This window comes from Zootoca vivipara, chromosome 2, assembly GCF_963506605.1.
Source record: "Zootoca vivipara chromosome 2, rZooViv1.1, whole genome shotgun sequence".
NCBI lineage: Eukaryota > Metazoa > Chordata > Lepidosauria > Squamata > Lacertidae > Zootoca > Zootoca vivipara.
This window is the reverse complement of record NC_083277.1, coordinates 67,260,231-67,286,919: the sequence shown is the minus strand read 5'-3', so window position 1 is coordinate 67,286,919 and position 26,689 is coordinate 67,260,231. Positions and strand designations below refer to the sequence as shown.

General features: G+C 42.4%; 1 protein-coding gene across 2 annotated transcripts; it reads left to right on the top strand.

Moving 5' to 3' along the window:
- Nucleotides 1-722: 722 nt before the first annotated feature.
- On the top strand, nucleotides 723-26,689 carry SLC25A48 (solute carrier family 25 member 48). 2 transcript variants are annotated; one of them, XM_035105487.2, is made up of 8 exons: nucleotides 723-1,032; nucleotides 8,815-8,858; nucleotides 12,196-12,267; nucleotides 13,742-13,994; nucleotides 15,897-16,154; nucleotides 19,042-19,175; nucleotides 21,314-21,440; nucleotides 22,499-26,689. In XM_035105487.2, exons 1-7 carry the CDS (start codon nucleotides 987-989, stop codon nucleotides 21,431-21,433), a joined length of 927 nt encoding a protein of 308 aa, XP_034961378.1. In that variant the 5' UTR covers nucleotides 723-986; the 3' UTR covers nucleotides 21,434-21,440; nucleotides 22,499-26,689. The 2 variants fall into 2 exon arrangements, with proteins under 2 accessions (XP_034961378.1, XP_034961377.1); XM_035105486.2 differs by having other exon boundaries at nucleotides 15,894-16,154.

Here is a 26,689-nt window from a genome sequence, read left to right as displayed (position 1 = left end):
CAAAAAACAGTGACAATTTGTTGTTGACAAAGGACAGCTGGACATTTAAAGGGCCCCATTACCTTCAGTAGGGACCCAGGTGGCGCTGTGGGTTAAACCACTGAGCCTAGGGCTTGCTGATCAGAAGGTCGGCGGTTCGAATCCCTGTGACGGGGTGAGTTCCCGTTGCTCAGTCCCAGCTCCTGCCAACCTAGCAGTTCGAAAGCACGTCAAAATGCAAGTAGATAAATAGGAACCGCTACAGCGGGAAGGTAAACGGTGTTTCCGTGTGCTGCTCTGGTTTGCCAAAAGCGGCTTTGTCATGCTGGCCACATGACCTGGAAGCTGTACACCGGCTCCCTCAGCCAATAACGCGAGATGAGCGCGCAACCCCAGAGTCGGTCACAACTGGACCTAATGGTCAGGGGTCCCTTTACCTTTACCTTTATTACCTTCAGTAGCTTAGGAACTCATCAAACCTAAATCTGGCCCTGATGCCCACCCATACAATTGTACTTCTGGGTTGCAAACCAGCACACACACACACACACACACACACAGAGAGAGAGAGAGAGAGAGAGAGAGAGAGAACTTCCTTTTTTCAAAAGCAAAAAACATATATGTGAACAAAGAAACTTAGTTATTTGCATTTAATTGGTAACATATCCAGACGGTTTCTGTAGCCTTTGACTCTTGTGGCGCTGTCCCTTTAAACTGGATGAGTGTGATGTCACTGTGGGCTTTGAAGGCACTTTGGGAGACACGCAGTGTGAGAGGTTGGAATAAGAGTTGTTTCAGTTCTGAGGCTGCTGAAAGTTGTCAAAGAAACAAACTGCTGCAGTCACTCTGGGACACTGTGGGATGTGGAAAAAAACAGGCTGAAGGAGGCAGATTCAGATGCTCTTCTGTTGCTTGCTTGGGGCTGAAGGAGCTGAATGTGAACTGCAAACTGACCAAGAATAAAACTGAACAGGACTGCTTTTTTAAAAAATAATAATAATAATATTATGGGCAGCCTTCAGTTGGATGATTTTGTAGCTGGATGGGTAGGAGGTAAGTGACCCTTGTGGGGTGCTGTGAAAGGGGCACTTATTTAGCTGAATACTAGTTAACTCTGAGCTTGGCTGATGGTACACATGACATTCTGTGTAAGTGTTCCATGTATGTTAATATGTCCAATTTTGGAAGAAAAGTTCTGAATTAAGCAGTATTCCTTGTGCCTCCTGAAGTTTTATCTACTTGTTATTAATATAAAGACCTGTGTGTTTGTGTGTGGGTGTCAAAGGTAGCATACTCACACCCACAGGTAATGGTTCAGATAAAAAAAAAGGTATACTTCTGGGTGAAATACCATTATTAGCATTTCCTAAGTCAATTAGCTATGGAGACAGAGCCTGATGTTTGGACAGCTGGGACCTTATGTTGGCCAGTCAAAATGCACCATTCATCCACTCCCTTGCCCTTCATGAACTCCAGTTCTTTCTAGAAATCCTGATAAGAAAATATGGGCAATTGCCAGCATTTCCAGTCCACTTTGCTGCCTGTTTTCTGTGTGTGGACAGAAAGGCTGATTGCCTGCCCTCACTCTTCTTCTTCAGTTGGATCCAGAGGTAGTGTAAGGCCCTGCAAAAAAAGAGATCATTTCCTTGGATTTCCTCTTCCCATGTAGCTCCCTATCCTCCATCAAAATTTGCTCTGGAGATGTGGGGAAAACATACATACCAATGGGCTGGATTCATAGATCCAGTGGATTACTGCTCATTGAATGTTTCATTTGATGGGAAGGGTGAAGCGAATTCCCCAAATTTATCTGCCAGCAGCCTACACCACAAAAAACTGCATCAGAGGCTCAGAAGACTCCCTTCCCCCAAGAACACCATGAGAGGTAATGCAGGTAATTCGAACCCCCAATCTTCCGATTGGCAAGCCCAAGAGGCTCAGTGGTTTAGACCACAGCGCCACCTGCATCCCTAGGGCATTAATAGGGGAAACTCAGTGACAATCACCTTTCCCTCCTCTAACCGAGAGAGCTCCTGCTGGACTGAAGCCAGATCTGCAAGGAGAATGAGCCCTTCCATGAATGGAAAAAACCCCTTTTGCAAATGGGTCTTTTTCCGGATTCCTGTTGGGAACCAAAAGGCTTGCCACAATGAGCTACTAACAGTCCACGAGTAAACACACACACACACACAAAGCATTCAAAAGTGGATCCCGTGGTGACAAGCACTGCACTGTACATTGATGGGTAAAATCTCTCATCAGCTCCCTTTTTGCTCAGAATTTACCAGCTCTCTGAGCAAGCATTTGGGAAAACCTTGTCTGTTTTCTGAAAACGTGGACTACAGGAGCCACGTGCACCCCAGAAGATCGATCACCTTGTGGTTTACGATGGTGACATTTGCCATACATCCACGGCTACTGAGAGATCAGATAGACAATTTGCCAGATTCTTGTGATAAAACTGTCCAAAGGAAACATTCCAGACAGGAAAAATTACTTTCTGTGCTTTTCTCACTGGAGGAATAGTCATGCAAAAAGTTGCTTCAATTTAATGAGCTCTTAATGCATTGCAGCCCTTGAGATTAAGCTGAAGAAAGGAGCTCAGTGGTAGCAGAGCATCTCCTTTGCATGCAGAAGCTTCTAGGTTCAATCCCTTGCATCTCCAGTTCGGGCTGGGATTGTCCCCTGCCTGAGACCCTAGGGAGCTGTTGCCAGTAGACAATACTGAGCTAGACAAACCAGCAGCTTATGTTCCTAAGAGGAATCGGAAACACTGGTGTGTGTTTTTAGTAGAAAGGTCATATTGGGTAGTACTGTATGGGCTTTTGTCCCTCCAGTAATGGACAGTTGATTCAGTGAAGGCTTATGTAAGCAGAATGGAGGGAGGAAAGCAATTTTTGCATATCCCCTCTTCTCCCTGCAGTATCTACCACCCACCCCTCCAAATCTGCCTGGTGGATTGGGGGACTCTTTGAACCATGTGAGAGGTGGCATGGGGGGTGAAGAGGGGAGGGCAAATTGGGATCAACATTCTCCTCCTTGTTCTATTGACAGGAGCCTCTGATGGATTAAAGAGCTTCCCTGTAGCAAGAAGCAGAATTAGATATGACTAATGTATTCTCGAACCTTTGTTCATGCGTTTACTGTATTTTCCAAGTATGACACAAAGTAAGACCCTCCTGGAATGTATCAGGGATTTGTGGCTTTCTCCAGAAAGGAGAGCATATGAAATGTCTGTGATAGCTTTGCAAAGTTTCATTGAACCTGATCCTTTAGCCAAAAAGGGGGTTGGTCTGTCTCATCCCATGATTCTTTGTACTGTCTGAGGCAGAATATGCACATCTTTTCCCACTGTACTGTATGAGAGCTTCCTCTCTTCATCAGGCCCTCATATGTTCATTAGGAAGAACATTGAATCTTAGAATTGTAGAGCTGGAAGGGAGCCCAAGGGTCATACTACTGGTGGGTGATGAAGGGATTCTGCTTCACATTTTACAATGAAGCGGAGAACAGGAAGTGCGAGTGGCTTGTACTTCCTTTGGCGCTCTTGACCAAGTCGTAAGATTCTAAGTCACTGAAGAGATGAGTTATAGAGAAGAACAGGAGTACACTCTTCCTTGTTTACTTCTTTTGAGGAATTCCCCTATTCCTAAGGGACCCAGGTGGCGCTGTGGTTAAACCACTGAGCCTAGGGCTTGCTGATCAGAAGGTTGGCGGTTCGAATCTCTGTGACGGGGTGAGCTCCCGTTGCTTGGTCCCAGCTCCTGCCAACCTAGCAGTTTGAAAGCACGTCAAAATGCAAGTAGATAAATAGGGAAGGTACACAGCGGGAAGGTAAACGGCGTTTCCATGTGCTGCTCTGGTTTGCCAGAAGCGGCTTTGTCATGCTGGCCACATGACCTGGAAGCTATACGCCGGCTCCCTCGGCCAATAATGTGAGATGAGCGCGCAACCCCAGAGTCGGTCACGGCTGGACCTAATGGTCAGGGGTCCCTTTACCTTTACCTTTACCTATTCCTAAAATTGGGTTGCCACATTCAGTGTTTGGCCCTCCTTCTCTGGCCTTAGATCTCAGGTCCAACAGCTTGTCCCTCATAATGATGTGAATGCTTGGGCTCTCTTGATATTGACTGTTTGTGCCTTCCTCCTTTTAAGAGGTGCAAAGATGTATAGTACCAAGTTGTAATCCTACCCCTTTCAGGAGAACCTAAGATGACAGCCTCTTATTGTTATTTGCAGAGTAAGAGTTCAGGCATGCAGGTGTCCCGGGAAAATGTATGAGATCTCCTGAAGAGGCTGCAACAATGTCCTTTAGTTTACCAGAAGTGAGCATAGAAGGAGGTTGGGGTGGAAGATGGACTGGGGATGTTCCTGGTAACCCTGTTGAATTTCTTAAGCAGGAGAATCATTTGCACCACCTTGAGCTCCTTGGGAGAAAATGTGGTATATATAAATCATAGAATCATAAAATTGTAGAGTTGGAAGTTACCCCCAAGGGTCATCTAGTCCAACACCCTGCAATGCAGGAATCTCAGCTAAAGCATGTAAATGCATGCATACATACATACATACATGAATGAGTGGCAAATAGAAAATCCAGTTATCACAGGGCTCTTGTTTTGCTAATTAACTCTTATAAGAGAGACTGTTACTTACTTTGCATAATCCTTGGAGTAAGGGAAGTGGTTATTAGTCTAGGCTATTTTTCTCATTGCTTCTTACCCTATGATGCATAGCTTTTGTAACAAGTGTAAAATTCTTATATTCTTATATGTCTAGCTATTATCTCCTAAGGGAGCACATTTCATGGCCACCAGCCTTGCCAGCTGATTCTGTCTGGTAGCAGTCCCAGACATTGTAGTGGTTGTTTATACTGTAAAGCTGTAAAATGACAAGGTAAGGAAAATGTAAATGACCCGACACCTTTACAGTAGACGAAGGATCAGTTCTAGTGAAGATTTACTAGCGGCAAATGTTGTTTACTCACATTACCAAAAATAAGCTCCAATTGCACTATGTGTACACATGATAAGAGAGGGAGGGTCTGCCTTGCACGCTATCTTTCTAGTAAATGCACAGCATGTTTACCACACTAAAAAGATAGTGTACGGTATGAAGAAGCTCTTGGGACCACTGAGTTGATGGCTGACGTAATTCAGGTTCTGTCCTCTATGTGGAAGAAAATCTAAGCAAAGTAATGTAAACATTCTCTGTTCAATTTATCTGTTTAAAACATCATAAAATCTTGCAGGATCATTTACAGATATTCTGAAACAGGTATGACAATAAAGAGACATAAATGACAAATGGGTTGGATCATGAAATTCTGTGAATGGAGTTCCACTCTTGCAATGCTCCCTCTTATAGATGCAGGGGGAGGCAATTTCCATTGAATGGCACTGCAGTGTATATATTTCTATCTCCACTCATTAGTGCATATTCACTGGGTACTTTATAAACACTTTCAGCCCCTGAAAGTCTACTCTAGATGATTTGGGGGTTCCTTCAATCCTTCATGGAAGGTGGTATAGAAGCTTGAAGCAGAAAGGTGGGGAATTTGCCAAAAAATAAAACAAAAAACCACCTCCATCAGTGAGAGTCTCTGCTGGATCAAAGGCTCTCCAAGAATGGAAGAGGAATTCTGGATCCAAAATTCTCTCTTCTATTCCACCTCCGATTTTACATCAATTTTTAAAAAGAAAAAAAAGGGGAAAGAAGATTGTTACTATATGTGAACTACTCATTTTCTCAGACTTTGCTTAAACAATATAACAAGGAACAGTAACTGTTCAAATTTGGGCAAATGATACAAGTATAGTTTTATAAGCAGACAAGACTGATAGTTGGTCCAATGGTCAAGAAGGTGATTTCTGCAAGTGCTGTAGAGGGAAATGAGGGGTAGATGGGGCTCCTCAACCTGGGAAGGTAGCCCATCTCTTCACAGTTTAAAAAAAACTAAAGGGGGGGTATTTGCCTTACCATGCTGGGTGCTAACACGTGGCCTGATCCAGTAGCGTAGGAAGATGGGGGCGGTGAGGGCGTGCCACCCCGGGAAGCATGATCCCAGGGGCGCCATCGCAGCTGCCCCCACCCGCGCTGTGTGCCATGCCCCCGCAGGCAGCGCGCCCCGCCCCCAAAACACGTCTCATCCCCAAAACGCGTGCCACGTCCCTGGGGGCAGCGCACCTGCTCTCTGCCCCCAGTGGTGGAGCATGAAGCTCCGCCACTGGCCTGATCAGATCTAAAAAGTGCTGCTAGTGATCTTATAATAGAATTCCAAGAACTGATCTTAATAATGCCTTCTGATACAACCCAATATCTCAATGGTAGAGCATCTGTCCTGCACGCAGGAAACGCCAGGTCCAATCCCTGGTGTCTCTAGGTAGGGATGGGAAAGGCTTCTGCCTGACACCCTGGAATGCCATTGCCAGTCAGAGTAGACAATATTGAGCTAGATGGGCCATGGGTCAGATTCATTATAAGGCAACTTCCCTATGTTTCTAATAGATAGACAGAACACAATTCTTGCATCAAGAGAGCAACTATTGATTAAGTTTGGAACCTAAGGCATGTATCCTATGTAGTATTTGGTAGCTGTCATAGAATTGTAGAATTGAAAGGGACATAACCCCCTGCAATAAATCAGTGCACAGATTTATTCTTGCACAATGGGACTTCCCTCCTCTCTCTTCCCACATCTTCCATGTGTGCCCTGTGCCCTCCTCCAAAAATCTGCTCTGGAGCATTGGGGGGAATCCCAGAACAGATTTAGGGGGCATGTAGGGGGAGGAGAAAAGGGAAAGCACCATTGCGCAAGTGGAAATCCTTGTGCTGACAGGATGGTTATGCAGTGCTGTACTGGATACAAGCCTAACAGTTTAGAAACATTGGCAATATTTAGATCCCTGGTGGAAGGCAAGCCAAAATGCCAAGGTGCTGCTACTAATTGCTCGGCTTTTCAGCTAACAGCTAAACTGTAGTTGCCAGATATCTCAGCTTGAGAATTACAACTGCAGATACTGATGGGTTTAAACTTGTTCTATAGATTGCTTGTCAGCACATCATCTGTGACTTACCTGGCTAATGACCAAAGACAAGAATGTTCATTTCCTCATCTGTATACTTATATACTGTATACTTTATAAAGTTGATCAAACTAATTGGTTTCAAATTGGTAGGCAAATTCCTACCCCATTTATTTACATTGGTTTACCAATTACATTGGTTTCAATGTTAACCACACTGAATAGCATGGTAACAATTGGGATCCTCGTCAATATTGTACTTCAAAACCTCCCCAGGAGCAAAATCCTCTCCAGGAAACTTACTTCACAGATGATGGTGATGCATGAGATGTTTTCCGGCTGAATGAGAAACAGGTGGGTAAGAGTTGAGAGTGTTAGCTCAGATCTGGCAGCCTCCTCCTCTTGCACAACTACTGTCTTGTTGGAAAACTCTCAGAAATGTTCTTAAGTAAGTAAGTAAAAAGAAAGAAAGAAAGAAATCTACGCAAAACTGTCATTTATTATCTCCATAAGAGAAATCTGTATGCATCTTATGCACGTCTTATCCATAGTATGTTTAATTATTTGTCTGTATTCTCAGTGCCTCCTGGCAATTTTGAGTCATCTTGATCTCAAATCAGGTGAACAATCAACTGGATGCAAAAATCAATGTTAAGGGTAAAGCTTTCAACACATCCTGACTCATGAAAGAAAGCTGCAGAGAATCTTTCCAAATATATTCTGTAGATCACTTTTAGCACAAGCTGTGGAGGGTTATGGAGGGTTATGGGCTACATAATTCCTCACAGAGAAAGTACCGCCTCGATAGGTGAATTGAAAATAGGCAATATTTAATGCCAATTGATGGTCTGTAGCAGGCACCCCCAAACTGTGGTCCTCCAGATATTTTGGCCTACAACTCCCATGATCCCTAGCTAACAGGACCAGTGGTCAGGGATGATGGGAATTGTAGTCCAAAACATCTGGAGGGCCAAAGTTTGGGGGTGCCTGGTCTGTAGTTATTTCATTCATGCATTTTTATGGCATCCAAACCATTGTGCTCAGTGCTATTTTTCTAGAAAAAGAGGTGCCAGACCTCGCCATGAACACCTTCCTCATTCTCCTGAGAGGTGCCAGAACTGAGTTCCTGTGAGTTCTCCCTGAAAAAAAGCCCTGACTACATTCTGACACCCAGCTTGGGAATTGCCAGTTCGGGGTGCAACCCTAATCCTGGCTAGGCTCAACAGAGTGGTGGGGCCATTGCTGCATCCACAGCCCCACTGAGCTTGATGTCAAGGGTGAAAGGGAAGGCTGATTGTTGCACCAACCTGGAGATGACACAGTGAATGGACCCAGACTGGACCCTATGCTATCATGTGGCAGCAGTGGGGCTGGCCTGAGATCTATTCCAGAGCTTTCTGTTGCCTTCTGTCAATGGGGAACCTACCAGCAGCACTTTCATCCACCTGTTTGGTGGGCAGAAGGGTGGCTCTGTGCTAGAGATGTGGCATCACCCTGCAGACAGAAGCTGGCCGAGCTGGGCAGAGGAACCCTTTTGCCCAGTCCAATCCACCCCCCAGCCTGGTCCAGAGAAAGTACAGATTTGTACTGACAAGCAATTCCTCTGGGGTGCTTATACAGCAACCATCTATGGTTCACATTGTTTTCTCAGCTTGCATAATTCTGCTGGTGGGAGCTGACTAGGAATTTACAAAACAGGGAGGGTTGTCGTTTGTTCAGATGGCAAATCCCACCATTCTTTGAGGTAAACAACAAGATACATTAAAAAAATGATTTGTTTTTTATTCAGTTGTTTTATTTTAATCTCCAGGAGCTGCTGCTGTAATTGTGGGACATCCTCTGGATACAGTAAAGGTAAATAGTGTTGTGGTTGTTCTGAAATCAGTTTAGTACCGGTATATACAAAAGGGAAAGAGATCATGTTTCAGAGAACATGGGTACTCTTTGTAGTAAGATATGTAGTGAGAATCTTGCACACCGTTCAGAGATTGAGGTGGTGTGCAACAATGTGTGTGTGTGTGTATAAATGTAAAAGGTAAGGGACCCCTGAATGGTTAAGTCCAGTCAAAGGCGACTATGGGGTGTGGCGCTCATCTTGCTTCAGGCTGAGGGAGCTGGCATTTGTCCACAGATAGCTTTCTGGGTCATGTGGAAAGCCTGGGGCAACATTTCACAAATGCATGAAACACTCCCATGGGTGTGTTTTAGGGTTGCCACCTTGTCACTGACCCTGCTCTTATGTCTTAACTTCAGAGAAACCACAGAAATATCAGTGAAGTTTTCACCATATTTTACCTGCTTATTTTTCCCTGCTGTTAATTAAGTAGGACTAATTTTTAAAATGGCAAATCCTAGCTATAATTGGCAGGAAGTTTAGTATCATGCAGTAAAGAAGCAAGTTGCAGGTGTCTGTACGCTTTATGCCTGGAAAATAAGCCCATATGCCTCTTTTTGACCTGTTTCTGCAATGCTCAGTTCAATTTATTGTGTTTAGCGAGCAGTCATTATACACATAAAATTAATAACAACAAGAATACTGCTAGTAGTAGCGGTATACATTTCTACTCCCCAACCTCTACAGGATAAATCATTTCCCATTCCCCCTTTAAGTTCCATTACTCGAATCTATAAAGCCTCGGTAGAAATTTGAATGTTCTAAGCTAAAGGATAAATATACCTCTCTACATCAGACAACAAAAACCAGATCTTTGCAAAAGACATCCTTCCCTTCTGCAATCTTAACAATGAGTGGATGCAATTGTTTCTAAAGGCATAATAGAGCCAGTGTGGTGTAGTGGTTAAGAGTGGTAGACTCGTAATCTGGGGAGCCGGGTTTGTGTCTCCGCTCCTCCACATGCAGCTGCTGGTTGACCTTGGGCTAGTCACACTTCTCTGAAGTCTCTCAGCCCCACTCACCTCACAGAGTGTTTGTTGGGGAGGAAGGGAAAGGAGATTGTTAGCCGCTTTGAGACTCCTTAGGGTAGTGATAAAGCAGAATATCAAATCCAAACTCTTCTTCTCTTCTTCTTCTAATAAAAAGGGCAAAATGGTTTCTGCAATGGGAGTCACAAATGAAGGTCCATGTTATAGGAAACTGGTAGCTGTTCCATTTGGGGGATTCTTCTAGAGATGCCCTACAGTTCTGTGTTTGTTTCCATGGCTTGAAAATATGCAGTGCTTTTTTTCCCTTGAAAAATGTTTAGCGGTACTCTTATTTTGACTCAATAAAACCACCAATTTTATAGTTCAATTCGGGAAAAATAAATACAGTAAATGGACAAAAGTACAAAGATTCACAAAATGTTTAGGGGTATGTGTACTCCTGCATCCCCCCAGAAAAAAGCACCGGAAATATCTAAAGAGAAGCCACTGTGACTGCAGAAAGCACCACCAGAATTCAGCTCCTGATTTAGCATGCCACTGCAAACATTTTACCATGGATTTGCCATGCAAATCAAGGAGCACTTGGAGGCACATGGATGATGCTGTAGATTACAAAGAAGCCCTGATCGTCCATGTGAGACTCGGCCCCGAGACTGCAAAGGGAGTCTGTTCCAACCTTGGTTTATAGCCTTGTCCATTTTACGATGCAGAAGATGCTGCCTGTTGTCAGGGGCAGGATATTGCAGGAGACTGTTCCAACGTGTAGCAAGTGCTGTCTTCCCATGAACAGGGTTGTGGCTGTGCATGCTTGGAGAGTTTGAAAGCGAGAGGCGTCAAAGTACAGTGCTTGGCTGAATGCTCTCCCTCCGCCCCCCTTCCTGTCATCGCTGTGCCAGAGCACTAATCGCATTTGTGTGTTTACAATTTGTTGTGCCGTCCATGAAGTAAGCGTCGAAGGAGTATGTGCCTTCCAGTTCTGGCAAATGAATTGTTTCATACTGTCGCTGCTGGTAGTGCGTGCCGCAAGCCGACAATAGGTCTGGTGGGAACATTTTTGCTACGTTTCCTCCATTTGCTTGAGCACAGCCAAGAAACAAGCAACGCATCTTTCAGGGCTTAAAAGACAACTGGCAAGCTGGCACCTTCCTTGCCCTCGGATCTGGATGCAGCAGGGGAATAGCAACTAGGCAGCTTTGTTGCATTTCCAAATCAGTGGGGGGAAGGGGAAGGTCTTAAATGGTGAATGGAGAAGTGGAGTCATAGAGTAATTCAGTATTTACTGATGAACATAGCAAAGGCGCATCCTGAAGAATAGGGGGGTGAGAATGGGGAGCCGTGCGGAATAGCTTGGTGCATTGAACGTGGATTATGTTCCAGTACATCAGGTCTCTTTAAACTAACAAGTAAGCCATGTAGGCCGTGCTCAGAGTGAGTACTTTGACAAAACTTTAAACCCCCCTGAGAGATCTGCCAGCCAGAGGGCTGATTTCAGTGAACAAGAAATGAATGTGATGGTCAGTGAATAGAAGGAATTTGGAAGGTAGCTTAAGCAAGCATGACCTGGATTTTAATGTAGCTAAACCAGATTGCTCTTAATGGTTTTTGTCTGTGTATGGGTAAGTATGGGATTCAGCTTTCGCTTAAAGCCAGACAGAGACACTTAAGTGCAGCCCAGCACTCTAGTTTTTGATGAGTCCTTGAGGAACAAATCTATATGTTCTAATTAACCAAGCAGATAATAAAGAAGTGAAAAAGTAAAAAACTGTGATCAATCCCACATGTGCTCTCTCCCTCTCTCTTTCTCTTTTACTTTTTGGTAATTCAGTAGTTAGCCTGGTATTCTATAAAGAATTTAAATGCTACTTCCCATACTGATGGATCTGTATAAGATTCACTCTCATAAATAATATAGGACCCCCCCCCCATTTTTGTATTCCTTTCCCCCAAAATTAAATAATTTTACCCTACAATGTAGCAGTATACAAATCTTTTATAGTGTAAACTGTCCTGTGTTCCTCAAAGGAAGGGCTCTAAAGAAGTAGTAGTTGTCGTCGTCGTCGTCGTAGTAATAATAATAATAATAAACTCCTACATTCAAAATATGTTGACAGTAGAGAGTTTTAGATATCACAGTGTGTTTAGAACTGCTTCTGGCAACGCATAGACTGGACAGAGAGCATGATTTTTCTTTGGAACAAAGCAAGAATTATAGTCAAATAACAGTGGACATTGTTTGTAAAGCATGTGCTCTCAATTAATTGGAAACATATTTCTTTCTGTTTAATTTCATAATTGTGTTCTTCTGCAGACTCGCTTACAAGCTGGACAAGGCTATGGAAACACATTTAAATGTGTTCTCACTGTCTACAGGAATGAAGCTGTAAGTATATAATTTTGTCAGAATACACCATGACAGCTCTAGATTTGAAGAGACCCTCAGTGTAGCAGCCTCTGATGCTATTCTGCTAGTGCCTCCCCCACCCACCTGCTCACCGTGGCAGCCTTAGCTGCTGGTGGGCGTTAGTGGCAGGCAGCAGTGTTGGTAATCAGATTGCCAAAAAAGGGTGCCTAGCAGAGTTTGGCCCAAGCAGGACATGCCAGGTGCTGATACTGTATTTGGAATATGCAACACTAAATGGATCAATGGTCTAATTTCATGTAAGGCAACTAGCTCATGATTCTGCTAACTGACATGGCCCATTCTGTGGTTACTTGACACAGGGCCTTCTTGGTGGCAGCACCCAGATCGGACAATTGCTTCCCTGAGAAATTGTGATTGTCCCACACACTGTCAAGTTTGAGATATCAGGGGAAAAGATTTTGGTTCACCTGGGCTTTGGGGATATGCTTTTCATCCTGGGTCTTAACAGTGTTATAGCACCACTGCTGCATACCCTCCAACATTTCTCCAATGAAAACAGGGCTGTCCCATTCCATAATGATCATTTTACTATTTATACCCCACAAATCTTACTGGGTTGCCCCAACCACTCTGGGCAGCTTCCAACATATATAAAAATGCAATAAAACATTACACATTTTTAAAAAGCTTCCCTATACAGGATTGCCTTCAGACAGCTCAGGGGTCGGAGAACTCCAAACCCTCCAACATTTCTCCAACAAAAATAGAGATATCCTAACATACCCTCCAACACTTCTCCAATGAAAATAGGGACATCCACCTGAGGGACATTCCGGTATCAAATAAAAAACCAGGAAAGCCTCTATAAATCAGGGATGTCCCTGGAAAATAGGGACACTTGGAGGGTCTGCTGCTATATGATGTCATTATTTTAGTTGTGCTGTTCTTAAATGTATAGAGTTACTGTGTACAATTGCTGCACTTGTTACAGTGGTACCTCGGTTTATGAACACAATTGGTTCCGGAAGTCTGTTCATAAACTGAAGCGTACATAAACTGAAGCGAACTTTCCCATTGAAAGTAATGGAAAGTGGATTAATCTGTTCCAGACAGGTCCTCAGAGTACTCAACCTGAAGCGTACTTAACCCAAAGCATGGGTGTAATTGGTTCCGGAAGTCTGTTCATAAACTGAAGTGTTCATAAACTGAAGCGAACTTTCCTATTGAAAGTAATGGAAAGTGGATTAATCTGTTCCAGATGGGTCCGTGGCGTTCGTAAACCGAAAATTCGTAAACCGAGGTGTTGTAAACCGAGGTTCCACTGTATTGTGTTGCTCAGTGTCAAGAGGAAGGAAGGGTTTATTTATTTATTTATTTATTTATTAAGCCATCACTCTTGTCTTATCCATGTAAAACTGTCATTTTAAAGCTTTCTGGAAGGAACAATCATACATCACATTCTCATTCACATCCAACTTTCTTTCCTCTGCAGGTGGCTGGGTTCTTCAAGGGAATGTCTTTCCCACTAGTTAGCATTGCTGTCTACAACTCGGTGGTATTTGGTGTCTTTAGCAATACTCAAAGGCTCATTAGCCAACAGCGCTATGGGAATCCTAACCATGCTCCATCACTTGCGGACTTGGCTTTAGCAAGCATGGCAGCAGGGGCTGTTTCAGTTGGAATTGGTGGTCCAGTTGATCTGATAAAGATAAGGCTGCAGATGCAGACACAAACATTTATTGCAGGTAAAAGAAAATCCGTTTTTTTATTTCTTTTTAATCTTCTGTGTTTGTTTCTAGCTTATACTTAATCCCACCTTATAATGATATGTCGGTGGTGTTATATGACCAACGTATATGGCTCATAGCTGCCAAGTACCCCGTTTTCCCTGGGAAGCCCCCGTTTTTACTTACCTTTTCCCGGCGGTCCCCCGTATCACTTCGTCTCCCGTTATTCTCCCTTATATTCTCCTGCCGGCGGCCATTTTTTGTGATTTGCCCATCTATGGGCGCCGAAAATGGCCAGCGCCGGCTTCGAAAGTCGCGTCTACGCATGTCCGGAAGTGCATAGACGCGACTTCCGGTGTTGGTGGTGGCCATTTTTTGAGCCCATAGATGGGCAGAGTGACACCGGAAGTTGCGTCTACTCACTTCCGGACATGCGTAGACGCGACTTTCGAAGCCAGCGGTTGCCATTTTTGGTGCCCATAGATGGGCAAAGCAACTGCCGGTGTCATGCGACTGCCGGTCCCGGATTCTGCAGTCCGGGACTTGGCAGATATGATATGGCTTATTCTTGTATATAATATTTTTTTACTCTACCATGTGTTTTCATATGTGTAGAATGAAGTATACCTAATACAACTCTCATTTAGCATTTATGGACCAAAAAAAGTTTAAAATGCTTCTAATTGCAGATGGATAAATATTTAGTCACATGAAGGTGCAAAGATTAATCAGAGTCCTGACTTCAAATTATGTGATGGAAAACATACAGTAAATAGAAGCAATATTGTGAGACTCATTCATCTGATATGAGTGGAGAATTTCTCTTGCTATTTAATTTCCGAGCTTTGAGCTACAGAGAACTACACACACAAAAAAACAGTATCTGCCACAGTATTGTTTTATATATTGAAGCAGAAAACAAATAGAAAACAATAAGTTTTTTTTTTAACAAGGCCAAAGCATGAGTATGACAAAGAAAATCTGAATGTATGTACAGCTCATTTTGAAAAGTGAGTTGTTGTTGAAATGAAAAGATTACCATCAAAGCTGCAGGCAATTTTCCTTCCTCCTCTTTTCCCCACACTAGCTTGACATTGCTGTCAGTTTTCTCCCAGTGTAATATTACAGAGGGATGTTCCCAAAACTGTTTGTCTTACAGGCAAACCACATCACGTTAGTCACATGATTAAATTAGTGTGATTAGCACTTAATTAGTGTGATTAGCACTTAATCTCGAAGCTACGAACATGAGTTTGACCAAACTGTGGGAGGCAGTGCAAAACAGGAGTGCCTGGCGTGCTCTGGTCCATGGGGTCACGAAGAGTCGGACACGACTAAACGACTAAACAACAACAAAGCACTTAATCTGACCAGTTTTATTTTAGAGAGCAGTTTCAGGGGCAAAAGGCAGACCAGGAAAGGGTAATTGGCAGCAAAAGTTGGAATAGGACCAGAATGTTCCAGATTAAGGTTCTGCAGTCCAGATACATTTTATTCAAAAAAAGAGCAGCTGGATCAAACACTTTTGTTAAATATGAAAGGTAGTTTGGACCTTAAATTGCAATGCCAAGCACCAGAGCCAGCATTGGGTTTGTAGGTAAGATGCCCCCCCCACCTTCCCAGAACCACCTGGATGTCCTGGCCCCTCCCGCTCCCAAAGTAACCTTATCAGAGAATCATAGAGTTGGAAGGGACCCCGAGGATAACCTAGTCCAACCCCCTGCAATGCAGGAATCACAGCTAAATAATCCATGACAGGTGGCCAGCCAACCTCTGCTATAAAACGTCCATGGCAGCTTTTAGTCAAGACAGAGATTGTCAAAACGAAAGAAGGAACAAAAAGGAAACAGACATGGAAAGCGATGTTCTGAAGAATACTAGGTAACTTGATACTAAGAGTGTCTTTACTTGCTCCAGCAGCCAACCTAAACCTGAAGCACAGAGCGGCTGGCTTTTCAGTAGAGACTGCCTACAGAGGTCCAGTTCACTGTGTTGGCATGATCCTTCGGCAGGAAGGTTTAGGGGGATTATACCGTGGTTCTTCTGCCATGATTCTGAGGGATATTCCAGGATATTGCTTCTACTTCATCCCTTACACCTTACTTTGTGGCTGGATCACTCCAGACGGATGCCTTTCTCCGAGTCCCTTTTCTGTGTGGATGGCTGGTGGCATTGCAGGTATGTCCATTTCTGTTCTCCTTCACCAGAAATGGTGCTATCTAGAGGCTTGGTTAAATTTGAGCTCATTTATTCATTCCTAACATGCTTTTTTTCTGTAGTGGTGGCAGTGTTAGTGGTAAGCCTCGTAGTGTTTTACATTGAAGACTTATTGCCGTTTGTTTGTCACATAAGTTGCTCCTAGGGTTGCCATCAATATTTTGAAAAGTTTTAATGTGCTTATCTATTATACGAACATGCAGACTGTGCAGGGAGAGGCGCAGAAAAATCTGTTTTTACTGTGCAATGCACTGGCCAGTGTGCATAATTTAGCAGCTCTGTGCTGTGGCTGATGTTGCACAAGGCAATGAGGTGCCTGGTGGCTGCCTCCTTCCAGTTTGGTGGCACATGCCTTTTGAGCAGTAGAGTCACAGTGGAATGGAAGGGGAAAGGAGGCAAGAACAGGGCACACAGAAGTGAGTCTGAAACTCACTTACAGATGGTACCTAACACCAAGGAAACTAACACGAATACACCCAGGAACCTCACCCAAATGCTGGAGAGGATGCACCTCCACAGGCACATATCTCCCCATGTGGTGGGAATGTCCCAAAATCTGGACATCAATCATACAAGAAATATGCAAAATAACTAAGCAAGTATTAGAAGTCACCCCAGAACTGGCCCTACTAAACATCTTCCAAGATGCCCACTCACATCATAAAGAGCTCATAACCCACCTACTCTCAGCAGCCAGAAGCATCATAGCCAGACACTGGAGAGACCTGTCAGGAGTAAACATGGACCATTGGTATCAAATAGTATGGGAAACAGCCTTATTAGAAAAGCTAACCCATAAACAGAAACTGACACGGGGACAAATAGAAGAAGACGCCTTCACCCCGGTATGGCTCCCCTTTATCACATACACAGCCCAACAAGACAAAGACAAAAATCCCCCAACAACATATGAATCAATATGGCTAACCTGATACAAAAGGACACACTCACACCCCACTTGCACACAAAAACAATTCTCACTACAGCCAACCAAAGACAACCAGCCACACCCTAAGCCACACCCAACCTCTCTCACCAAAGAAATACAAGTGAATAGGAAGAGAACCCTTACAAGTAACGCTGACACAACCCCTCACACACTAAGTAGAATAATAGAAACATAACCACCCCCCCCCACCACTAGCCATTCTCCCCTCTTCCCCCCCTTTAATTTTCTTCTTCTTCCTAATTGTTTAAACCAATTAATAAACCAAGAATTTATAAATTGATCACTAATAAAGAAACATATATTCTAGATATTTTCCCACATTTATTATGCTATTTTTGTGATATACAAATGACATGAGAAAAATTGATATACTTGTTTGTATATTATTATTCTTGTTTATAAAACTCAATAATAAAAAAGTGGTTTACATGGAATATAGTGGGAGGAATTCAACATTTCGCTCTTCTCATCATTCTGCCAGTGTAAGCATTTTTGCTTGCCAGAAGGAACAACCCTCCTCTCCTCTCCACCATGAGATATGTGTATCAGAGTCTCTCCCTCTGGTAACAGGACTCTCATGAAGCATTTGGCAACAGTCCTGTGTCTCAGCGACTCATACCTGCTCATATGAGCACACGAACAGCAGAGTAAACGAAAGCTTGGCTGCAGAAGTATGTAGCACCGCTATTTTATTGCTGTACATCAAATCAAACCAAATGTAAGCAAATCATAATAAAGAAAATAACAACAGTGCAAGGAGCAGCTCACACAAACATCCTGTCTGTCTGAAAGACAGACCAAAGAGCCTAAAAACAAAAGCACATAGGACGGAGGTTCGGTGTCTAAGCTTCCGTTCTCACACTTCCAGAAGTATGGAATGTGAACAGTGTGGATCACGGGATCCAAGAGAAATGGGAGAATGAAAAATACTAACCATGTGGGGTGGGGTGGGGTTCTCCTGATCAGCCAGAGTGGATTTGCGGGGGGAGCTTTGAGGGAAAATCCCAGAACAGCAGAGAGCAAGGATTGTTCCATCTGGCAAGCTGGTATTGAATTCCTCCCTATGCATTTTTATGAGCATGGATCTTTCATTGTAAACCATCCTGATAATTTCTGTAGAAAGGATGGAGCATCATTTTACTTAGAAAATATAGTTTACCCCACTGTTGACTCACTGTTTACTGAAGAGCAGAAGCCCAGCTGAAGAAAGTAAGTTGAGTGACAATTCCATCACATTAGCACCATCCCACTTGAAAACAAAGTAGTTGCTGGTTAACAAGAAGAGGACTTCTAGTATTTCACAACACTGGCACCATCTCGAGTAAAAACACGTTTAGCCCAATGTGAAAAGCCCCAGATTTAACTACAGCAAGCAATCCATATTTATGAAACTGTAGTGCATTAACATTTCACAACAAATACCACATTCAAAACTCTGCAGTTCTTAAATGTCACCTCTTTTTAGAACAGAGAAACACTTAGGAGAAGGGGGGGAATAAGTCATTGAATGAAATAGGTAAAAATCTACTTCCTGAAGTGTCTCACTTCCCTGCTGTAGCAAGAAACGTTGACAAGCTTGTCTGAAGCAGATGAGGTAATTTTAAATGACAAGCTAGGGCCACTTCAGAGATGGATATATTTGTTATTAAGTACAGTACACCCGTTTGCCATTCAACAAACAAGGAGCATGTTGTATTTAGGCAAGCAAGCCAAGTACCATTAGCTACCAATCTCACTTTATTTTAACCAGGTAGCAAAATTCACATTATCTTAAGTTACATTTCATATTCTAGCATATATTTTATAGCTTGACTCCTAAAGATGACTACCATTCTCTTTGATGAAGGTGCTCAGAAGGCCTTTTGTATTCATATATAATCCTTCCCCCTTTTCTTGTAGGAGCAATATCTTGGGGAACAGCCACTCCTATGGATGTTGTCAAGAGTCGCCTTCAAGCTGACGGGGTTTATTTGAACAAATACAGAGGAGTCATTGACTGTATCTCCCAAAGTTACCACAGTGAAGGTCTAAAAGTAAGCACTATCAAAATACAAAATATCAGGAAAGAGGTTTTGGTAACAAGTTGCATGTGGGTCTATTGTCCCCATTGCAGCCCTTACATATTTACAACTTAACTAGCACAGTTATGCATAATGAAGAAATGGAATTCAAGACCAAATGACTTTGAATAGCCATGATAACCATCTTCTGCCTCCAGTAAATGGGGCCTATGCACTTTTTTATTTTCAGGGCCCACCTTATTTCTATGATTGTAAGCTGTTTTTAACATGGTGTTTTATTTGTTGTAACTCACTCTAGGACCTTAGGGTAGAAGGTAGGCAATTAAAAATACTGCTTGCCAAGCTGTGGTGGCAGACTGCACATTCCCCATTCCCATGGACCATCCTCTTTTTTTACAGACATTCCTTTCCCAAGTGAAAAATGTTGCCTTGTGCCACTTGAAAATCATGCAAACTAAAGAATTATGGCTTGAAGTTTTTCCCATTAACCATTGTTGATCATGGAGCTGTTTATAACTGATAAGCAACCACTAAACAAGGCTAGCTAGTTGTTCTGGTCAATATGAATTATCCTCATTTTGTGATGTGGGAAGCAGGCACGTGGAATGCCAGTACCAATAAATCAGCACTTGCTTATAGATCCATCTGCTCTCATAGCACTTACCTTAATCATCATCATCCCGTTTATCTCAGCTCATCAGCCTTAGGATGCTGCCATGAAAATCCCAGTGCCAGTTTATATTGCCTGCAGCCACCCACAGCTGTATAAACAGATATCATCAGTGGGAAAAAGATCATCCCAGACAACTCCTTGTGTAACACACATTAGGTTGTCTATATGGCATCCCAATTTTGGAAACCTCTCCTTCTGAAGTTTGTCTAGTACCTAATTTATTTATTTTCCAGTGCCAGGTGAAGACAGTTCCCTTTCCCCAGTCTTTTGGATAGGCCTTCTAAATATCTGAGACCCATATGACAGATTGGGATGCAGATATGTTTTTAAATGTAATTTTCATATTGCGTTTTATACTGTTGTGACTTTCCCTGTGATCGCTTATGATGAGGGGTGGAATATTGATTAAATAATAATAGTAGATAATAAATAATAATTTATTATTTATACTCCGCCCATCTGGCTGGGTTTCCCCAGCCGCTTTGGGCAGCTTCCAGCAAAATATTAAAATACAATAATTCATCAAATATTAAAAGCTTCCCTAAAGTAACCTGGACACAACACTGCTCACTGACCAGTCCCTGTATACATTTCTCATATATCTATATCATCTATATCTATATCTATCATCTTTGAAAAAAAATAAATCCCTTAGAAAATGAAAACCTTGTTCAAGTTCATTTTGGCTCTATGCCTAAATACATAAAAGCACAAAAGAGAACACCATCAGCGAGGAAGACAGACATGGGAGGAAAGATTCTCCAGAAATCCATTGTTATGGACTGGCTGGATGCAGAAGATTTGTGGGAGGCACCAGCCAGGGAATCCCCAACAGAACCACCGGGGGGGGGGAGGCTCAGAGCCAGGGGATTGGTGGTGGAACAGCAATGAGTGGTCAAAGGAAGAAGGAGCAGTAGCAGAAATGACAGGGTTTAGTGAGCAAGGAAGAGTCTGAGATGGCGTGCAGTTCAGACTCTGAGGCTGAAGAGGATGCTGCAGAGGGGGGGGGTCATTTACAGTGCCGGATTTACGTATAAGCTAAACAAGCTATAGCTTAGGGCTCCACTCTCTTGGGGGCCCAAAAAAATAAAGAAAAAGAAAACTGTATGTACATTGCCAAAATATAAGATAAAAAAACTGATAAAATAAAACCTACATACAGCAACAGTGTTTTCTGTTGTGTATGGAGCTATTAGGTCCATAAATTACTATATAGCATATATTCAACACAAAAAAGCGACAATTTGTTGTTGACAAAGGACAGCTGGACATATAAAGTGCCCCATTACCTTCAGTAACTTAGGGCCACATCAAACCTAAATCCGGCCCTGGTCATTTATTAGTTATCACAATCCTTTTAGAACATTAATGAGAAAACCAGAGTCCCATTCGTTAGGTCCTATGCCAATTATGTTCTGTACAAAATACAAATTGATGAGCTCTTTTGATGTAAATTTTCCTTCTTTGTTCCAAACAGGTCTTTTGCAGGGGCTTTACAGTGAATGCAGTGCGAGGATTCCCAATGAGTGCTGCCATGTTTCTTGGATATGAACTTTCACTCAAAGCTCTAAGAGAACAAGCAGAAGCAAATCCTTGAATTCCAGGTCAGCTGCATGGCAATGTTTCGAGATGCCTTTTCTGTTTCAAGATTTCATGCCTTTTCTGTCTATACAGCTAGGGAATTGTCGCAACACCAAGGTAGACAGTGATGCTACATATATTTATTTACATATATTTATTGGAAGGCAATTTCCACTTAAACCAGTTAAAAATACTTTCACACAATTGTCAAAATCCATCAGAGACTTGAATGCTCTCCAGCACATTAAAATCAATGTAAAACCAATTAAGGTTGTGTTCCTACATGGTCTGCTTTGAGAATGAGTCTCATTCAACTCATTTAAGTTTACTTCTAGGCATGTGTGCATAAGATTAGACTTTAAATGAACCAGATCTGCTAGGAATGGAGGAGAAATTCAATTAAGTACTTATGTAAAGTCAAATCTACCAAATATGTACGTTTTGAAGCAATAAATGAACCAAGACACACATTTGCACTACTCTGAATTTTGTGCAATGCATATATTGGGGGAAAGTATGCATAACATGAAAATATTAGTGAAAATTACATCCAAAAATGCATTACAGTAGGGAAATTGCTTACAAAAAAATGGTACGTTGGTCAAAACTGTGTATAAAAATATTTTAATTAGGAGAAATTTGCACGAAAATTGACTTTTCATGAAGATTTCTTTTTTAAAAATCTCAACCTTGCGCCTTTTTATCCTTTTTAAAGAGCCAGGTGAGTGATTATATCATATTCACTTTTTGACACAGCATAGTTCTGGACCAGAACTATGCCCATCCAGGAGGACCAGAACTATGCCCATCCAGTAGGGCCCATTCAGGAGATCTCTAGCAGGAATATTGGCCATGATTCTGGAAGGTGGTTATGGACTTTCCAAGAAGCTTTATAAGCTCTTAAACATGCACAACCAGTTCAACTAGAGATGATGCAGGAATGTGTATGCACATACTCCAAACGAATGTGTGTACCACAGGCACCAGCTGCGGTACAATATCAAAGTCTCCAAAATATTGCTATATGTCAGCAGCTTGTGGGATTGCTTTTCTGATGACTGTTTCTTTTGATCCTCCTAAGGGAACTTCTGTACTTGGCCATTGCTTTCACTTCCTGAGCCAAATCAACTGCACAGCCTTGATCAGAAGCTTGACTTTACCAACATGGAACACGAAGTGAAGAAATTTCATCAGAGAATGTTCTGTTCACGATGAGTGATTTTTGATATGGTACATGGACTGAAGAGTTTCGAGGATGGATCAGCTGAATTCTCATTCAAATCCTCTCTCTTCTAAAATGTTTTGTTCTAAAGACAAAAGCAATTTTAACGTGTGCATGGTTGTCTGGCAATGATAAAAGCATTTATTGGTGAAGTAAGAGTGCAACGTGTTCTGCTGGGAAACGACCACAGATGTCACTTTCTAGCACCATACGTAAGTAGTTACGGTAATTGTGGTCTTTGAAGAATCAAAGAAAATATATTCCCGTGTACTCAAACTGTCTTCCCATTTGTTGCCACGTGACTAGATACTCTATCCATTGTAAGACAAGAAAGAATGTATTAACCTCATGAAGAGTTTAAGCATTTATGTAGCAAATTTACACTTTTGATTCTTTCCCCCCATCCCAAATGTAATTCAGTGTGATAAAATTATTTGTACTGTCCCGTGATGTTGCACTCTGACATTTTATCTTATGGAGCATGGTTCGTTGCACCAAATGAGATTCCAAATGTAAGATCAAGTAAATCAGGTGGAATCACTGTATATCTGCAATCCATTTGGCACTGCTGTGGGTATCTGACTCCTAGTTAGCTCCTGTTAGTAAATGGATGGCAAAGGAGTAGTGCATGCAGAATAAGGCTAGGCTGCTGTTTTCAGAATTTCCCCTAGTTAGCACTTGTTAGCCATGTAAAAGTTAGTTTCTCAATTAGCAGACCCCAGTCTTAGACATTATTTCTCAATTCAGGATGTAAGAAATAAATGAATGCATCAGTTTAGTTGTGACAGGTATCTGATGAGAAAATATAGGAGAGGATAAAGGTTATATGGGTGCATCTCAGAGACTAGGGAATTTGAACAAATAGGAAGGGATAGTGAAGGAGTAGAAGAAATAAAACCTGCATGATCCTTTTGCTTTACCAAAATAGCTATTCTCTTGGACCATTTATCTGTCAAGAATGGCAGTACAGTACTTCTGTTCTATTTGCCCAGCAGGACCCAGAGGATGCTTATTGTGGATTATTAACACTGTCACCATGTAACTTAGTATGAACATACTGGTTAAGAACATCTAATCTGGGACTCACATAACCTGATGGATCCTGTCTTCCTACATCATCCCATGCTACACTTGTGGTTGGGAAATCTGGCATGGATCAGTGCACCAGATTAGGACAGTGATACCCAAGAACACGGGACGTACCACTGTTCCCCCTAACCTACCCCTTTGATTCACTTTCCTACTGAGGTGAGGAGGACTTTGCTTGACTGGTTTTGCCAAAGGAATCGTTTATTTATAATTTTAGTGAGCTCTTAAATTATATTTTAACAGACCTGGGCTGGTTAATTTTAGTGGGATGCATTTTGTGTTTGATGTGAACTGCTTTGTACATTTAGGAACCAGACTTTAAAGTGTTTTAATTAAAAAGGGGTTGTATCCAATGTGAATCATACTAAGACCAGACCCACTGAAATTAATGGGCAAGATAAACTTAGGTTCCTTCATTTCAATGACTCAAGAGTATAATTTAGCTTGATACAACTCAAGGAATACAGCCAAATGTTGGAAGGCTCAGGACATACGAAATTAACTACGCATTGTGTGAGGAAGTAGTTTAATTTATGGTATTTTGGGTTTAAATGGAGATTAGACAAATTCATAGTATTGATGGTTACTCATCATAATGGCTATACTGTATTGAGTATAATATCAGAAGCAGCAAATCCCTGAATGCCAGATGCTGGGAAGCACACAACACTCACATCATGCTCATGGGCTTCCCATAAGCCTCTGGTTGCTCACTGTGAGAACAAGAAGCTGGATTAGTTGTGCCTTTGAGCCTATCCATCTGGACTCTTCTTATACCCATCTTCTGAATTTCTAGATAATAAGTACTTAGAGTCATTAAGGATAGGTCCATATCTCAGGAACCCTGCCTTACAATGGCTCAGGCCCATTCACCCACCTAGCTCAGTATTGTCTATGCTTGTTGGCAGCAGTTCTCCAGGGTTTCAGTTTTTCCTAGCCCTACCTGGTGATGCCAGATATTGAACATGGGACCATCTGCATGGGTTCCACCAATGAGCTGCAGCTCTCCCCTCTTCCATTTCATTTCCCCCTAAGCCCACTTCAAAACCACTCATCAGCATTCTTGGTAGAGTTAGATAAGAGAGGCAACCCTTGTGCATAGATGGCAAATAGGTTTCTGTAGAATTCAGGCAAATGTCTTTCTCCCACCCTGTCATGAGATTCCAGGTGAGTTGGGACCCTCCACCTACAAGCACTGAGAGCCAGATTTTCTTTTTACTGACTTCCAAGTTATCCTAAGATCTGATGTTCTCCAAGACGGGCCTGCCAATTTTTCAAAGAAAAAAGTGTAAACATTAATCCAAAACTGAAAGCAGTGTTGGTTCACTGAAGATGCAATCTTTAACTGTTCTTCTATAAGCTTACCCATCAACTGATGGTCAGCGCCAGTGTAAACTGAATTTCAGAATACAACACTTCCAAAAGGGAAATCTTTAACTCGTTGTATGTTTATTTTTATCCGTCATTTGGAGGAGGAGGAAAATAGGAGAACAAATGACTTTTGCAAGGGGTTATTGACCTTTCATATTTCTCCTGTAGCTTGTATATATGCACAGAGGGAATTCATATTGTGTGGAACATGAGACATGGTATATCCTCAAGTTGTCCATTACAAATCATGGATATTGTAAGGGGGAGGGTTTATAGAGAACCCCCCCCCCTCATCCGAAGCAGCACGTCTCCCAGCAGTCATGAGAGCAAAGGGTCTGATGGAGGGAGTCAGGAAACGGAAAGGGAGTGCCAGGGCTCTGGCAACATCCAAGAGCCCCTCCTCCATAGGCAGGGAGAGAGGGAGGCGGAAAGAGAGGACAGGAATCGGTCAGACCGAAGACCCGCCCCCCCAATGCCGGAATTGAGGAGGAGGAGGAAAGGGAGGCGCTTCTCAGTTCTGAGGCTTTTATGTTGGTCAAGAACGCGAAGGGGGGCAGTGCAGGAATCTGACTCGAGTGAGTAGACATGAAACCAGCAGTTCGTTACACTGCAAATAATGTGCACTAATAAAAACGTCTGAAAGACAAGCATGTGGAAGGTCGTTACTCAAGAGTAGTCACAACAACCCTGACAGATATAATGGCTGTTTTAGGAATAAGTGACGGGAAGAGGGAGGCCATTTTAGTGATCAGTGGAAGTCAAATACCTTCCAGGTGCCATATGGCATATATGCATACTTATATGCCTGGGATATATCCCAAAATATGCCAGGGAACTACTTTTTGTAATAACAAAAATGTAAAAAACCAAACAAAAAACAGTATTATTGTGTTGTAACATTACAGGTTTTTACCATTATGGAAATTAGCTCCCTGCCTCATGAATGCCTCCACTGAAGAGCCTTCCAAAAGCAGGCTGCAAACCAAGAACACTCTCACCCAGCCACACATTTGGTGATGCCCTCAGATGGTGTGATGCTTGCAGCACTCTGTGGGTGGTAGGAGGCCAATATAGCTAGGAGAGCTGGCCAGAGGGACACCTCCGCCCAAACCCACACCCACCAAGTGCAAGGTGGGGGCTGGATTGCTCTGTTACTCAGAGTACTGCAGGCATTCGTGAAGATAGACCTACCCTATCTTTTTAATTATTTCAACTTGACACTGTGGTGAGTTCCCGAATATAACAATATAAGATATATCCTCCTTATCTTCATGCGTTTTGTGCTAGTCCTACTCAGAGTAGATCCACGGAAGTAAATAGATAAATTAACGTCTGTTTATTAATTTCAGTGGGTTTATTCTGAGTAGAATCTTGGAGTACAAGCCTGCTGTCAGAAGAATTTCAGTACTTATATTGATATGTTGCTTCACAGTTCTTACAAACAATTGCTAGTCACATCTACAGAGTGGGAATTTGCTATTAATTTTTGTTTCTAATTGAGATTTATACCACACACTGTGAGAAAATTACTAGGGCTTGGTATGTATTGGTCATTGTAATTGTCCTACAAATAAAGAATTATGTTTTTGT

Coding starts and splice junctions, on each gene's coding strand:
- SLC25A48 (XM_035105486.2), top strand. CDS start 987: ATGGGCAGCCTTCAGTTGGATGATTTTGTAGCTGGATGGGTAGGAG. Junction 1,033..8,814: donor TGTAGCTGGATGGGTAGGAG/GTAAGTGACCCT, acceptor TTTAATCTCCAG/GAGCTGCTGCTGTAATTGTG. Junction 12,268..13,741: donor CTGTCTACAGGAATGAAGCT/GTAAGTATATAA, acceptor TTTCCTCTGCAG/GTGGCTGGGTTCTTCAAGGG.